At 38.7% G+C, this 17,308-nt stretch overlaps 1 protein-coding gene across 1 annotated transcript in view; it reads right to left on the reverse strand.

The window, feature by feature from the left end:
* EYS (eyes shut homolog) overlaps positions 1–17,308 on the reverse strand; it is a 1,492,075-nt gene that overhangs the window by 1,365,891 nt on the left and 108,876 nt on the right. The window contains exon 4 of the mRNA XM_084624916.1: positions 13,514–13,628. Coding sequence (XP_084481042.1) covers positions 13,514–13,628 — 115 coding nt within the window. The remainder of the gene's footprint in view (positions 1–13,513; positions 13,629–17,308) is intronic.

Below are 17,308 nucleotides of genomic sequence, written 5' to 3' on the forward strand. Positions count from 1 at the left end.
TTTAAAATAATAAGTTGTGTAGAAACAAATTTTGTACATAAAATGAGTGATCTGAACTCCAAGTATGGCCAGCCATCCTCTCTTATCTCATTTAAATCAGTTTTAATGGCACACTTCTGCAGCATCATATTTTCCAACCAGCTAGATGTAAATTTGTCTAAACTGAGTAGCTGCAGAATCATATTTCCGCAACCTTTGCACTTTCCTCAACTTTCCATCTCTTGGTGCAAGTGTTCTTCCTCACTTGTCTGTCCAATCCATTATTTAGCCTCTAATCCTGCAATATCATCTGCATATACAGACCCATGGTTGTCAATGGGGGTAAGGCCAGGTGCAGATGCTCATCTCTCTGGAGCAGATGGAAGGCTCTGGGCCTTAGATTGTAAGATCCTTGGCATAGGCATTGTTTTTCCTATGCATTTCATGCTATCAAATTGATTAAATGAATAAGTATTACTACTGCTACTATAAATGATCCTTGTAATAACACTCTCCCAAGTACAGCTTTCCCATTCACCCTCTCATCTGTAGACTCTTATCCTTCCATCCTCCTGCTTTGTAACTTACCTTTGTTAAGTTTTTCACTGTCCTGTCTAACTACTTTCCCTGTACAGTGCTTTGCACATCAGTGGCACTATATAAACAATATTTCTTTGCTTTCATGTGTCCACCTTTCACTGTATTATTTATTGATTTGTGCTATTTTATTTGTGATACGTTTTGTGGTTTGTGGTTATTTTGTGTATTTGCTCACGTTGCTGATGTTAAGATGAAATGATCAGTATCATCTACTTATAAAGTTAAATTACATTTAAAAATGTATTATTGATTTAAAATTACTATGTTAGGCCTCCACATTGTAGAGAATTTCACATATTTAATTTTGAAGTCAATGAGACCACTCACAATGCATAAACTTAAGCACATGCATAAGTCTTTGAGGGATTGGGCCTTATTAAATATTTTTATTTTTAAAAAGTAAGAGTATTTAATCATAAGAAAAATTCTACTGCTCATTAAGTTCTGTACTTCTTTGAGCAGAAGTCAACTAAGAACAGCAAGTGTTAAATGTACCCACTGTGCCTTGATGCGTCATTAACTTCAAAAGATCTTTATTTTAAAGGAGCAACACAAGGTGATTTAGGTATATCAGCAACTATGGGGGTTAACACAGCCATTAGGTATTGAAGGGACATATCTACGGTCTTATGGGAAGTTTTAAAGTTCAGGTGAGCTTTTATGGAAGATTATTGATATGATGTGGTTGGAAGTGGACTAATTAACTCGTGTATGACTAGGTGCTAATGAATCTGGCTGTCTTGGAATTACTGCTGTTAGGCCAATCAGTTGGAGGGACAGATGCAGGGGATATGGCAGTAGAATTAATGACAGTGACTAAGTGGCTTCACAGAGATGGAACTATATTTCTGGCACAGTCAGTGGGGACAAAGCAGCAGGAGAGACTCTAGGATTGTTTAAAAAAGAGAGAGAGAGAGAATCATCTATTTTATGTGTCCTAGATCAGTATAAAAGTTGCATCTGAGAGTAGCAGATTTTGCACTGCCAATTTTTTGTAGCTCCTAGCTTAGCTGGTAGAGACACTACAAATATGCATAACAATTTTATCACTCTAACCAACTGCTTTAATGTATAATATGCCAAGCATATTAAACGTTTGTTTCCTTAAGGCTTTTTTAATCAGAAAACAATTTTTGATTGATATGGTGCAGAGGGCTGTTAAACAACTCTAGTGGCTTTTTTAAATTTTAAGAACTACATTTTTTAAACAAGGTAACGTTTTCTCTGAATTATACCTTCTTTTCATTCTGGATGTAGCATCCAGATTTTTTTTTCTTTCCTCTGCAATTGATAGAAAGGGGGTCAGTAAGATTATGTACCGTGCCTTCTTAGGAGAATGAGATCTAAGCTGTGTGACTGATGTAACACAGTTCTGAAGATTATTGCTAATTCTGCCTTATCTTAGGGGTAGGAATTCAGCCAGACTTCTGGGGGACAACTACTATAAAAGACCTTTAAGATTAAGAGCAGAATTCTACACTTCCTGAGGGAACAGCACACGGGGTGGAAAGGTGGAGCAGAGCCAGTAATGAGTCTGACAAAAAAGCCATCTTGTAAGGCAGGATGGCTCAGGATACGCTAAAACTCTAAGCTGCCTTGTGCTGTTTGCTGCTCCTCTGAAGATGAACAGGCTGTGGCCCTCATTGAAGGGGTTGCTTCTGCCCCCTAAAGGAGAGGCTTCACCCGTTTAGGAATGTAGGGCAGAACATAGTCTATTTCATGGCACTGTCTCCTAGCGTTCTCTTGAATGTTAATAATTTGCCAGTGGTCAGAATATAAAAAGAAAATATAGGAGAATGGCGGGGGCAAAGGGGGCAATTTCCCAGGGCCCCGGTGATTTAAAAGGCACGGCCCTGTGGCCTCTCGGGAGGGGGTCTCTGCTAAGAACATAAGAACATAAGAATTCTGTGCGCTGCCCCCGCCCTGAGTGCCGACTCCACAGCTCCCATTGGCCAGGAACTGTGGCTAATGGGAGCTGCGGGGGTTGTGCCTGTAGGCAGTAGTGTTTGGAGACTCCCGGGGCCCCCGCCTAGGATCCGCTGCCAGAGGGGTGTGCTGATCACTTTCAGGAGCAGGCCGAGGTAAGCGCCAACCCCCTGCCCCCCTCCTGCACATCAACCCCCTGCCCCAGCCTAGAGCCCTGCACCCAAACTCCCTCCCAGAGTCTGCACCCCCTCCCACACCCAAACTCCCTCCCAGAGCCCAACCCCCTCACCCCTCCCGCACCCAAACTCCCTCCCAGAGCCCACAAGCTGCACCCCCTCCTGCACCCAAATTCCCTCCCAGAGCCTTACCCCTCACCCTCTCCCACACCCCAACCTCCTGCCCCAGCCTTGTGAAAGTGAGTGAGGGTGGGGGACAGTGAGCGACAGAGGGACTGGGGATGGAGTGAGCAGGGGATGGGGCCTCAGAGAAGGGGCAGGACAGGGGCATGGTCTCAGGGAAGGGGTGGGTAGGGGCAGGGCAAGGGTCTTTGGGATTGCACAATTACACAGTTGGCAACCCTACCGGGCGGGCATGTAGAAGCCCTGGCCGTGCTGGAAGAGCACGGCTTGTGTGTGCGTGGGGGCCCTTTGACTGTTCTGCCCTGGGGCCCGGAATTGCTGTCGGTGGGGCTGATCTTTTGTGACACTATTCCACATGTTAGTGTGTGCGGTTTCATTGCTTGTAAGATAATACAGCCACTTTGGCAGCACAACATTATTGTTAGAGGAGCAACATTACACTAACATAACCTTTGCACTTGTTCTTTCTTTATTCTGAATTACTTTCCCCCATCAACCTTTATCTTTCTTTTGTTATTAAAAATAATCATAGGTTCACTGAGGAAGTTTCTACATATACTGAGCGATTAGGAGGAACATCAGAAAGATATAGCTATAACACAGCTACATAGCCATACCACAGGGAAACATTGTAGCTACATACTTTTTCCATTACTTTTATTTTTGTCCTCTAAAGTGTCTGTTATAAGGGATCATGTCACTTGTAAGACTATATGCTGATATGCATTATTTAATATGAAAAAATAAAGGAAAGGGCTTAGCCAGTGGGGAACAATCCTCTGAAAATTCAATGAAAGTTGTTCATGCCGATACATAATCATACAGTTCCTAATTTGTTGCTGTACGTTTTGGTACACGACTTTCTTCATAACCCATACTTCCCAGAGCTCAGTGAACCACCCTCATATCCACATACATTTTACATATTATTTATAGATGTTAAAAGTATTGCCTGTTTTCTCTTACCTCTCCTACTGGTCAACAGCAAAGTTTATCTCCAGCTGCGATGTATGAACACCATCCAGGAAGCAGCAGTGATTCCTGCTGTTCTTTATAAAGGAACAAGAACTTCCACAGATGACGACTCAAATGCAGTAAATTCCCACACCTCCTTTCAGATATAGTCTCTCAATGAAGAATTATTTCCTTGCTTCAATAACCAAGGATAGATGTAATTTCAAAATCAATGGCATAGTTTAAAGAGTACAGAGTGTTCTCTCTCTTCTGTAATGTTTTTAGCAGGTTTTTGGTAGTTCAAGGTAGCCTTGTTATTCAAGCAAGAGGAGTTTTTTCTTTTGTTAGCAAAAAAATCCTCGTATTCAAGTGTAATGTATCCAAATGGAAATGGACTGAACAACAGATATTGTTTTTCATTTCTTTCTTTATCATCACATTTTATGCCCATATAATTCAATTCCCTGATAAAAAGTTTCAATAATGTAATGGTATTACTTATTAATTTATTAATTATTATTATCATCAAATAATTATTAATTATTATTATTCCATCAATGAAGCACTGGTTTGCTGTGGGAGGGGAGGAGAACTAATAAAACAGTGCTGGGCACAAGATAACTTGATGCAGGATGATAGATAGCTACTCATGTGCAACATGCTGGAGTTAGAGGGAGCATACTAGGAATGAGCTCTTGTTACACCTGGGAAAGTGGTAATGAGCTCTCTCCCTGAATCCACTTATTTCACCAGAACACAGGGTGTAGTTGTGCTAGTTGCCTCTCCCATCTTCTGCTCACCTTGACCAGGTGACGAAATTATGGCTGCCCATGTCTGGGTACAACTTCTAGTCCATCTAACACACCTATGCAAGGTCAGCCATCATTTGGCCATGAGGTTGTTGTCATGCTGCCTGAAGTGGTTCATGAGTGTGAGTAACAACTTCAGGGCAGACTGTCAAGAAGCAGGGCAAGCACCCCAAACTGGTTGTATGTTCTATAATTAGATTTCACCAATCCAGTATCTAGTGTGAACTCCTGAAGCACTATAACACTCTTATCATGGAATCACAGACAGTCCCCTTGGGCAGTCCAGTCTATCTTGCCACTCAGGCCAGCTCACCTAGTGAAAGTTGGTTGCTATACACCAAAGATCACAATAGATTCAGGTTGCTTCCAGTCCTATAAGACAAGTCACTTATCCCAGGTCAATCACTATCTCAGATCTCACACCAAAGACAACCCTTGTAGTCAATCCTCTAGTAAACTAACTAAGGATTTATTAATTAGAAAAGAGAAATGAGAGTTATTTATAGGTTAAAGCCAGAAAACATATATACACAAATGAGTTACAATCTATGAGGAGAGGCTGAGGGAGCTGGGATTGTTTAGCCTGCAGAAGAGAAGAATGAGGGGGGATTTGATAGCTGCTTTCAACTACCTGAAAGGGGGTTCCAAAGAGGATGGCTCTAGACTGTTCTCAATGGTAGCAGATGACAGAACGAGGAGTAATGGTCTCAAGTTGCAGTGGGGGAGGTTTAGATTGGATATTAGGAAAAACTTTTTCACTAAGAGGGTGGTGAAACACTGGAATGAGTTACCTAGGGAGGTGGTAGAATCTCCTTCCTTAGAGGTTTTTAAGGTCAGGCTTGACAAAGCCCTGGCTGGGATGATTTAACGGGGAAGTGGTCCTGCTTTGAGCAGGGGGTTGGACTAGATGACCTTCTGGGGTCCCTTCCAACCCTGATATTCTATGATTCTATGATTCGATGGTTCCAAAAGTTGACAGAGTTGTAGTAATCAGTGAGCACTGAATGTCTTTTAGGGCTAACCCAGTTTGACACTGGCAATTTTTGCTTCTCTTTTGTAGCTTCCACCTTGTGAGAGTCCAAACAGCAAAGGTGAAATATTTTCATCTCAGCTATCTTTATTTCTTTCTTCCAGAATTCAACCTGATGGAACAAGCTCTTTTGCACATAGCCTGTGCAGGGGCCATCAGTAAAGTCTTTCTATTTTGATGTCCCACAATGGTCCATTTAGTTTTTTTAGACCTTCCCGATGGGCAAGAGATAATATCTTTCATAGCATTTTGCGGTAGGCAAAGTTTTTTCTTGTTTGGTGAATTACATAGTTCAGAACAAACATTTTACAGCCACATAGCAAACATTTAAGTATTATCTTATAGCATGGGATACAGACATTAGTAGGATTAATACGTGTAGCAACTTATAAGCATTTCATAAAATCTAAACACTAGACACATTGTTATAAGTCCAATACCCATCTTAACCTTACTAATGCACAGGTAAGCTGGACTGGTTTCCAGCAGCGAAATTGTCAGTGCTCAGCTGAGGCCTAAAGCCTTTTCAAGAGCTGGTACCTGGTCTGCCAGCGTCATAGTTGTAAATTCAACTTTAAGGAAACAGTTAAAAAAAGAATAACAAAATCCTGCCACTGGGAAGTATTGGCAGTTAAAGTGCTACAGATAACTTAGGCCTGGTCTACACTGTGGGGGGGATCTATCTAAGATACACAACTTTAGCTACGAGAATAGCGTAACTGAAGTCGACGTATCTTAGATCAACTTAGAATCACTTACTTCACGTCCTCGTGGCGCGGGATTGACGGCCGCCACTCCCCCGTCGACTCCGCTTCTGCCTCTCACTGTGGTGGAGTTCCGGAGTCGACGGCAGAGCAATCGGGGATCGATTTATCGCGTCTACACTAGACACGATAAATCGATCCCCGATAGATAGATCACTACCCACCGATCTGCCGGGTAGTGTAGATGTGGCCTTAGTCTTCATATCGTCACTCACTCCATGCTCAAAATCATGTTAATTGTGTGACTGCATATCCTTATTTAGCTAAGAGGATATTTATTTTTTTTGCAGATATGTGAAAGAAATCAGCAAGAAACAGATTAATTGTATTTTAACAGTGATGCAAATTGAATAATATTCTAGTGTAGAGTTCTGCTGAAACTGACAAGGGATTGGTACCTTGACAATTTGCCATTTCATAAGTATAGTATTTGGTAAAGTTAATTCCATTTTGGTGAGCCACTGATTAGGTAACAAGTGACCAAAATACCATAGTAATAAATGAAAATGTGTAAAAGAAGAAACGAAAAAAATGAAGTAATGTCAAGTTTCTTCAAAACTTCAGCAGCAATTAAACTGATCAGGGGGTAGGCAGTCCTAACATTGTAGATATCAAATAGTAGACAGAAATTCATCAACAGCAGATTCAGTGGCAATGACTGGCAAATCAATAGTAACTGGTAGAATTTAACACAGCAGGACTTTGTGAAAGTGAAAGATCTTTAAAGTTTATGTGCCATTTGTCCAATAGTTCATCTGTTCAACTGATCCACATTTCATCCAAATTTCTCCAACTGAGGAATTTTTGGAGCCTATGCTTTATATTCTAGGAACTAGATGACAGAACAGATGCCTAATCCCAGATCCCTGTGTAAAGCACAAGTAAACAGTTTATACACTGATTTTTTATGTCAGTCCAGGAGGATGTAATCCTTTTCCCATCTGACTGTGCAGCACCAGTGGAATTGTTCTATAATACAGACTGCAGCTCCTATTCCCCTCTCTGCAGGTAGTTTTGGCCAATTGATCCACAATAGAGGCAGACTTTGGTCACATTCAAGATAGCCTGGAGTTATACATCAGATTCAGAACAGTTGTGAAGCCTCCTGTGACCTGATTTTGCTATGCTGGCCTAGAGCCGCTGATTTCACCAGCTTCACACCATATTTCTATTACCTAAGGTTTTTGAAAATGCTAATGGCACAGTCAGTGGTGCATGGAACAAGCAGCTGTGCAGAACCCTGTGCAATGCCTTTAGCACTTGCTTGCTGAGATTACTTCAGAAGTTTTTGGCCACCCACAATTAATTACTTTCAATATTCTGTTCCTGTGATTTTCCCTTTGAAAACTGATGGGCTCATGTGTGCCTAAATATTATAAGAATGCAGGAGACTTGTTGATGTTTAAAAGAATTTTTTGTCAAAGTACATCCCATGCATTGCACTCTTCTTAATGTGTGTGTTAATATTAAACTGATTACTTTTTTTAGTATTTTACTTTGTCAGAGATAAGTCTAAAGCTATTAAGAACACTGCTTTCTGTGGTCTGCTTCTGATTCAGATATTTCACTGTAAGGAACTGTATTGTGGAAAATGAAATAGATTAGTAAGTTAACGGCTGTGTTTTCTGCCACCTCTTTCACTTTTCTTCTGGTGCAAGATGACCAGTGTTGGGATGATGCTTAAAACAATTACTAAGCATCACCCAAACACTGGTTATCTTGCACCAGAAGAACACCAGTGAGCCACTCTAGTTCTCAAAGTACTGTGGAAACAGACTGATTGTTGTTCCTGCTAAAATCAATCTTCATCAGTGATCTGCAAAAATCTTTGCCCAGTTCATTCTCTCATACACTTTTCAGGGCTCAACTTATTAAATACTATTTTAGAGATGCAACAGATTTGCTGTTCCAAGGTTCATATCAAATATTTTGAGGCAGTGAATATTTCTGCACATAATCATTTGCAGTGAAATTAAAGCTCTCTTCCACCCCAAAAATAGATAATAGCTTTTATCTTACTTTTAAGGCATGTGATATAGCAGTGATTCTCAGCCTTTTCCACACACAGTGACCCTGTGTTACAATAGAAAAAAGTTTCAGGATCCCTCTTACAGTCTAGCTATAAACAAAGGTAAGCTGTTTGTGATTTTCCTGTACCGGTTTGCAACCTTCATGGATGTTGTGTCCCTCGGGCTGAGAACTCGTGCCATATATAATGTCCATTAAAAAGAAAAATATATTATGGTAAGGCTGAACACTGAACCACAGCAGGCAGGTGATAAATGAATAGACAGGGAATAAGAATCACAGATTCATAGGTTTTTTTTTAAAACCAGAAGGGATCATTATGACCATCCAGTCTGATCTTTTGCATACTATGCACATAACCTCACCCAGAAATTTCTGTATCAGACCTATACCTGCTGTTTCAGATAAAGCATATCTTCAAGAAAGATACCTAATCTTGATGTAAAGACTTCAAGTGGTGAAGAAACCATCACAATCCTAGATTAATTAGGTCCCATAGTTAATTACCCTCACATATAATCTACGCTTTATTTCTAGCCTGAGTTTGTCTTGCTTCAGTTTCCAACCACTGTATCTTATTATGCCTTTTTCTGCTAGATCAAAAAGCCATCTCACTGTGTGAAATCTCTTCCCCTTGTAGCCTGTGATCAAGTCATCTCTTAAACTTCTCTTGGATAAACTAAAAAGATAGAGCTTCTTAAGTCTCTCATTATAAGACATGTTTTCCAGACCTTGAATCACTCCTGTTTTTCTTTTCTGAATTCTTTTGAGCTTTGCATCCTTTATAACAGTAAATACCAGAACTGGATACAGTATTCCAGTAATGGTCTCACTGGTGCTGTATTTGCGGGTAATTCCACCTCCCTGCTGCTACTTGATATTCTTCTGCTTATATACCCAAGGATCATGTTTGCTCTCTAATCTACACATCACACTGGGAGCTCAAGTTCAATTGATTGTCTACCATGACCTTAAAGTCATTCTTATCATCAGTGACTAGCAAAAGATACGCTCTGACCTCGTAAGTGTGACTTATATTCTTTATTCCTAGATGTATGTCCTTGTATTTGTCTGTATTGAAATGCATGTTCAAATTAGCCCACCTTACCAAGTAGTCCAGATCTATCTGCATAACTGACATGTTGCTGTGATTATTTACCACTCCGTCCATTTTTGTGTCATCTACAAATTTTACCAGCAATGATTTTATATTTTCTTCCAGATAATTGATAAAAATATTGAATAGCACTGGGACAAAGGACAGATCCCTGAGGGACCCCACTGGAAATACCGACATAGAATGATGATTCCACATTTACAATTCCTATTTGATATCTTTTAATATGAGTTAACTAGTTTTTAATCCATATAAATACTGGCTACAATGATTTTGTACAGTGCTATTTTTTTCATGAATTTATTTGATTTTAAATTAGAACATCAAGTCAAATGCCGTACAAAAGTCAAAGCATATTAGCTCAAAACTTGAGCAGACCAGAGAAAGGTAATTCTGTTGTCTGGAGGATTTCAATATTTTGAAATTTGATTTGGTTCTGATTTGGAATGAAAAGCAAACATTTCAAAATTCCCAAAATGGAAGGGAGTTCCAGCTCTGGAGCAGCCTGCTCAGTGGGTGTCCCTGGAGATGTGTTTTCTGAAAGCCCTGGGATCCCCAAATGTGAGGCAGTCTTGCATGTGGGATGCCAAAGAGGTGCATGGTTGAGCTGGTAAGAAATCAAGCAGGTTTTGAAAACTGCACAACATGCAATTTTCTCTTGGAACATCATCAAACGTGAACCAGTTCTGTGAAATGTTTCTAGTTCAACGAATCATCAAATTCCAACTGAAAACTGTTTCAACCGGATTTTTTTTTGGCCAGCCTGCCAACACAACCAAGCTCATCCAAAAGACAACAAACAAACAAACAAAACCCCACTAAACCAACTTTGACATGCCCTATTTTTTGTAAAACTATGCTGACTGGCATTATTAAATTGCCATCCTTTAATTCTTTACTGATTGCATCCCACATCAATAAGCAGAGCCTTAGCCTACATGGCAGCCATCAGAACTGAGGTAGCCAGGAGGGGAAAGTCATTTACTCCTGGTGTAGACATGTAGCAAGTCCTGGAGAAGCATGGAGGAAATTGTGAGTTTCTTGGAGAGCCACAATTCCTTTCCTCATCTCCTCCTCAGGCAGTAGAGATAAGTACTGCCCTTTACTTAATGTAATAGAGCAGTGTAAGTAAACAAATATAATCTTCAGAGAGATTTATTTTGAGATACATATAATTTCTTTCAACTATATACTGTAGATTGCATGTGTCACAAGGCCTCCATGCTTTTAAAATATATGTAAATGAGCACACATCAAAATTATCTCTTACTATTATGAATATATTTTATAATATATTGTGTGTGGGTTACCCAATGAATAGATACCATCTGGAGAAGAAAGTGAAGCAAGGTTGAGAAAATCCCTAAACAAAAGATTGTTGGACAGCATTCATAAATGACTATGGATAACACAAAGAGAAAGCAACCCTGAAAGCTGGTATGTACAGCTGCTTACTTTTGATATAAAGATGCCACACCAGAGACTGATATTCAAAGGAAAGGACTAGGATTTTTAATCCTCAGTTGTGTGTGTTCATGTACCAATGTTTCAGCACAATGTTTCAGCACACTTAACAGAAATGCCAGTAATTTGTGCCAAATTCTTTAATCCTCTTCTTCACACTTCCCTCACTTTGTCTTACCAGCATTATCTGTCAATCCCCAAGGCATGTCATATTGTTTTCCAGGCATGAACTTCGTCATTTCTGTCAAGCATTAAAGTTTAAACAAAGAATTTCAACCTTTTGTTTTTCCAGCTCATTTAGTTGTATCTGTTTTGAAAGTTTCATTATTTTCTCTTTCCATATACCCTGTGTTGTTATATTGGTCCTGAAAGCATATTTTCTAGGACTGTCATATAAAAACATGTATCTTTGGGCACATGTTTGCTTACATATGTTTTAAAAGGAAAGCTTTCTTTTTCTTTTTTTCTTGTCTCTTGATATTTGCTTAGTATTCACTTTGATGTCTGCACTTCTACCATGAATAGTATTCACTTTGATGAATTAAGCTACTTCTATATTCTAATCCTTATATTGTAATTTATTTTATTGCCAGATGTAAACGGACACGGGAAATAAACAGTTGAAAGGAGAGAAAAGCTGTGTTCCTGCCTTCCTTCTGTATGTAGATAAATTGATCAGTAGACAAAAAACAAACAAACAAAAACCTTTAAAATCATTGAGCACTTTTTCTTCCTCTGTTTACTATAGCGGGAACAAGACTGGACCCCATATTTCTGTTTTGTTAATCTGTTATCATGATTAAGACAGATTCTCATTATAGGGAATGGAGATTTAGATATGTGATTCCCACTCACCTATTCTGTGCTTTGGGGCCATTTTCAATAGTGTGTACTCAATGAAGTTTTTTTTAAAAGCTAAGAGTGACTTAGCTTGGCTGCTGTGTTTTTTCAAGTATGTGATTCATGTGAGAGAGGTGTGAACCCTTCAGAGCCCCTACCATTATGTTAATTGTATTAACTCACAGATTTTTTTACTACTGATGTTTAATAACATTTTAACCATAGTGTTGGCAGAGACTATCATGTTTTAAAATGTGTTGGCTGGTTATGGTTAAGCTTAGCTAACATATTTTTAAACATGACTTATCCATGTGTTCATTAAGCACTAAGGCCAAGATCCTCAAAGGTATTATCCTCCTAACTTCCACTCAAATCAATGGAAGTTAGGACCTTAAATATCTGAGGATTTGGGCATCAGTATTGTTCAACATCATGTTAGTTAAAACACTCCAACACAGTGGGGCCCAACCTTATTACGCAGAAGGGCCCATAAACCTAAGCACAACCTTGTGTGGGCCAAACAGATTTTCCACCTCAGGACTGACAGCCCAAGCCCCATCGCAGGCCTCATGAAAAGCTTTGGTGGGTCATGCACAGCCCATGGGTGGTAGGTTGGGCACCCTGGCACTAAAGCAATTTTTTAACCTGGCACAATTTCCTAGCGGACACATGGCTCATGTCTTCGCAGGGACTTGGAATGGCTCCAGGATGTGCAAGCAGAGGGATTTTTTGAAGGATGGTTAGTGGGGAAAAAGGGTAGGTCTGAAACAGTTGAGATGGGGTTGGAAATGGGAGAGGAGACGAGTATTACTTGGAGTTTTAAAAATTTGCTTCCATCACCACGAACATGTGTACAATGTGCCCAAGAAGAGACGGCCCATGCCTGCTGACTGCAGGGGGTTTGGTGCCACTACAACTGTTTTTGGTAGACTATCATAGGGCTACATCCCCTGAAGGTGATGTTGGGGAGAGGGGCATTACCACATTCCCTCCCCTGTTCCTCATATACACCTCTATAACTTACATCACTTGCCCAATTTGAAAAAAAAATATATGGTTACTCTAATCTGCTCCAAATGAGGTTTCTCAGGTCCTATGGTAAAGTGTAATGAAAAAGTGCCTTAAAGCCACCTTTCTCTCCCCTCTCCTGAGCTATGCCTAACACAAGCTTGGTAAAATTGAAAATCTCATCAGTATCAAGGCACACAGAATTGTTGCTTTAATCTAAGTTATGTACAATGTCTTCACACTACAGTTTAAGTATTACACCACAACATTTATAATGAATGCTAATAATAAAAAAGTTGTTCAACTAAGTGATTATTTCTAATTAAATGTGACTGTTATCTGTGTGGCTTTGCAACACTAGATTACAAATATCTATATATATTTTTTACAATAAAAATAATGTCCAGTCCACTTACTTGATACAGCCCAAAACATAATTCCAGTAGAAAAGTGGTAAAAGAAAATCCATATTATTAAAGTTACTCCTTCTTCAATTATTTATTTAAATAAATAACAAACACATAAATATGTGTTTCTCCTCTCTCTAGAATAATAAATGCTTTTCAAGTTCTGGTTGGCTGAAGTTTTTATATTTTGAAGTACTGAATTAGTTTACCATATATTAAATTACTTACACTGAATCCTCCAATTATATTGAGACACAATCCTTCATTCAGACAGTTGATGCTGAGCAGCCTGCAGTAGTCAATTGCTTCCTCACAGTTCTTTCCAGTGAATCCTGGCAAGCAGCTGCAAATACACCAGTGTATTTTAGAAGACTCAGATTTTCAAGTTAATTGCATTTAATTAGGTTCCAAAACTCGATTAAATATGTTCTTCCAGTAACTAAGCAGACCTTATCCGTTATTTAAAAAACAATATATAAAACATGTTTCCAAGCAACTAACAATCGGTTGTTTGATTCTGGATATTTTCACTTCTGCACAGAATAAAAAAAAAACATTCATTAAAAGAAAAGTTTTTTTTTATATCAGAGCTTAATATATTCTGGGTACTTAAATATAAAATAAACCTTGAGCTAAGCTGATATTTAACAGTAAACTATATATACAAATTTGGAAAGCTTTTAGAATGGATGAGTCTATTACTGAATAGTGGGGAAAATGATGAAAAATGAGATTTAGAACAGGGAACACAGTCATTACACACTGATGATTAGCAAACAATAGTCAATAATGAGAAATCTGAGTTTGAAGAAAATGTGGGGAGCCTCTGCAGAGGATAAAGCATGACTGCTGTTGTATTTGTTTAATTCTAATGGTACATTTTCTTTTAAACAGGAAACTAGCATTCTGCTCTGTGTCCGTTTGTCAGCTCAATGTTCTGCCAATGAAGGAATGGTTAGCTCTGTCATGGCATAGGAAGCTCTGTGAAGTTCTTCTGGCTCACCGTCAGTGCTTGTCACTAGTAAGGTAAAGTTCTTTTCTTATCTTTTCTTTTCTGCCAGTTTTTTTTTAAAGCCCTTTCATATTGAAAAAGAATGGGAGTTAAATTCATATTAAGTTAGCATTGTTCAAGAGAGACAGCCAAATATTGCAGAACCAGTAAATATTTAAGAATTGCGAATCTGGCTCAAATGATCAGTGTACAATATATAAAAGCCAGGTTATCAAAACGTTCTTAAGTGGTGAAAGGGATATTCTTCCTTTGATGTATATGTAATTCCTGTCAAATCCACTCCTGCAAGCATTTATACACATGCTTAGCAGCAGCTCCTGGTGACAAAGTATGGCAGGGGTGGGAGGGAATATATGTGGGCAATGACAGAGTGGTTGAAATGAAGAATGCTCCTGCAATTCTGAGCTGCAAAGCAATCCATAGGAAGAAGTTAGGAAACTGCTCTGAGTTATACTGGGGGCTACTTTGCTCCCTTGTATAGCCCAGAATCTGGAAACAGTAAATATGCCATAGAGCCATCTTTGTCACCACTTCTCCTTGGCTGTGCCTCCTGACAGGTGGAGGACACAATCAAGCTCCTCCTAGTTCTCAAACTTAAAAAAAAAAAAAAAGTGCCAGGCCTTACTTAGTAATGCATTCTGTTTCTTTTAACTTATAGAATGTAACAGAGAAATATATCCTTTCTATAGAATTCTAAAACCAGCCTAGAGAATTTAATAGGAACACTCTGCTATACTGATTTCTATAAGCTGGTTTAAAAAATTCTGAAAGGCAGTTAATCTTTCTCTATTAAACTCAGTAGGATTTTCACATAAAAGAGCAGCCTGCCCAAATAAAGTCCTGTCCAAAACCTCCCCCTCACCTCAGAAAAATCTGACAATAATAAAACAAAAACATCACTATCAAAACAAACAGACCCTCCATATTACACATTACAGTATTTCAAACATCAAGATCTGGAACTCTGGCAAAGAAGTCTGTCCTTACCAGATTTCCCGTCTAATGTTTGTGTCTACAAAGAGGTTTGTAAAATGGTTGGTGCATTCACTCCATTTGTTCAATAACATACTACATAGTTACTACTTACATTCCCTTCTAACTACAAGGAAAAAAGTAAATATCACTCTGTGGTAACTATCCAAGGCTGAAGTCTAAATAACAACCAGTGAACTCTTTTCCCTTCCTTTTAATTTGTCAGCACTGAAAGGTATTCCATTTAAGGTTGAAGCAGATTGTCATGTGTACCTTTATCAGCAATTATTTTTTTGTAACAGATTTATTTTCAAAGAACAGTCCTATTATAGAACTTATTTTATTGATTTGCTTCCAATTATGATCCTAGATCAGGTGAGAGTTGCACAGCTTCCCTTGGTCAATTTAATTGGCCTAGAAGCTGCACAGCATCATTAGGTCAATATAATTGGCCTAGTTATTTTACAAAACGGCCATAGGTTAACTAATTAGACCTATTTTTAAAGCTGCCTTTTGCAATTTCTCTTTTTGCCCAATTTACCTAGTGATGCAGGCTTTCAAACAGGCAAGCCAATAAGAGACAAAGGAAGTGTAAATAAACAGACAGGAAGAAAATTGGCCATAAAGTTGGAAAGATAGCAGTAATGAAACAAATATTCTCAAAACACTCTTTTCTATATTTGTGACTTTTTATTATCCTGGATAACATGGATAATAGAAGCAGATACAAAGTAAACAATCACAATCTATTGTGATGGATACCCTTGTTCACTGACTATTTGAATTCACTTTAAATTTTGACATTTAAGAAAGAATACTACTATTAGATTCTTAGTGTAAAGTTCTATGTGATATAAAGACTGAAAGGATGGAATTAGGATACAAGGTAGTCATATATCATAGCTGAAGTGAAGAAAATTAAATTGAGCCTGTTTGGTTATATGTTTAGAATAGAAAACAGCTGTTTTCCAAGAGAAGAAGGGGTAAGTTGATAGAAGCTGAGAGTGTGATGGATAAAGGCAGAAAACAACTTGAGTGTGAGTAGAGCTAAATGAAGCACTGACAGCAAAAACCAGAAAACTGAAACAAAAGGGTCAAGTCTGCTATTAATTGTAATAGTGTATTTGTGTAAGACAAGTGGGTATCACATGTATTTTACTTGTTACACAAAGTAATAGTGTAATAGGTAGTAACAATATATTGAATGGTTTCAGAGTAACAGCCGTGTTACTCTGTATTCGCAAAAAGAAAAGGAGTACTTGTGGCACCTTAGAGACTAACCAATTTATTTGAGCATAAGCTTTCGTGAGCTACAGCTCACTTCATATATCCGATGAAGTGAGCTGTAGCTCACGAAAGCTTATGCTCAAATAAATTGGTTAGTCTCTAAGGTGCCACAAGTACTCCTTTTCTTTTTGCAAATATATTGAATGAGAACACCTAGGATTCTGTAGTGTGACTAAACACAACCATAATCTAGAGTGTCTGACATTCATTACTAAGGATAGATGGAGTACTTCAGACAAAATGTAAACAAGCCCAAACCTTCACCCCAAACTTGAAGTGAACTGAATCCATATCTTCTTGCTTGAAATATGATTACTTTTCCTGTTTTAATATATTTCTTTTGCTGTGACTACACAGCACTGTACCATAGAGAACTGTACCAAGCCAGTCTTGAAGAAATGACAGTCTAAAAGCATACAGCATAGACCAAATAGAGACACACAGTAATCATAGCTAGAATCCTTCATAGAACGGATGGAGAGACAGAAGCTTTACTTGTTCCAAGAGTGGAGGGTACCATGAAAGAGGACATGAAACTGAGAGCAGGAACAAGATACAAAACATTAAGCAAAGGAAGACTTAGTGAGAGAGAGTTATTTGTCCCCCTTTGTTCTCAATCCACAAAGAATGTGAGGCTGTTATGGACTCCAGCTGCAGCTCTTTATCTCAGTCTGTGGAGATTCATGCTTCTAGATCTGGAGGTACCAGATGTAAGCTCGACTGTAATGGCCAAGATGGTGACTGTTATACCC

The sequence above is a fragment of the Lepidochelys olivacea genome, assembly GCF_965140295.1.
Source record: "Lepidochelys olivacea isolate rLepOli2 genome assembly, chromosome: 3".
Classification (NCBI taxonomy): domain Eukaryota; kingdom Metazoa; phylum Chordata; order Testudines; family Cheloniidae; genus Lepidochelys; species Lepidochelys olivacea.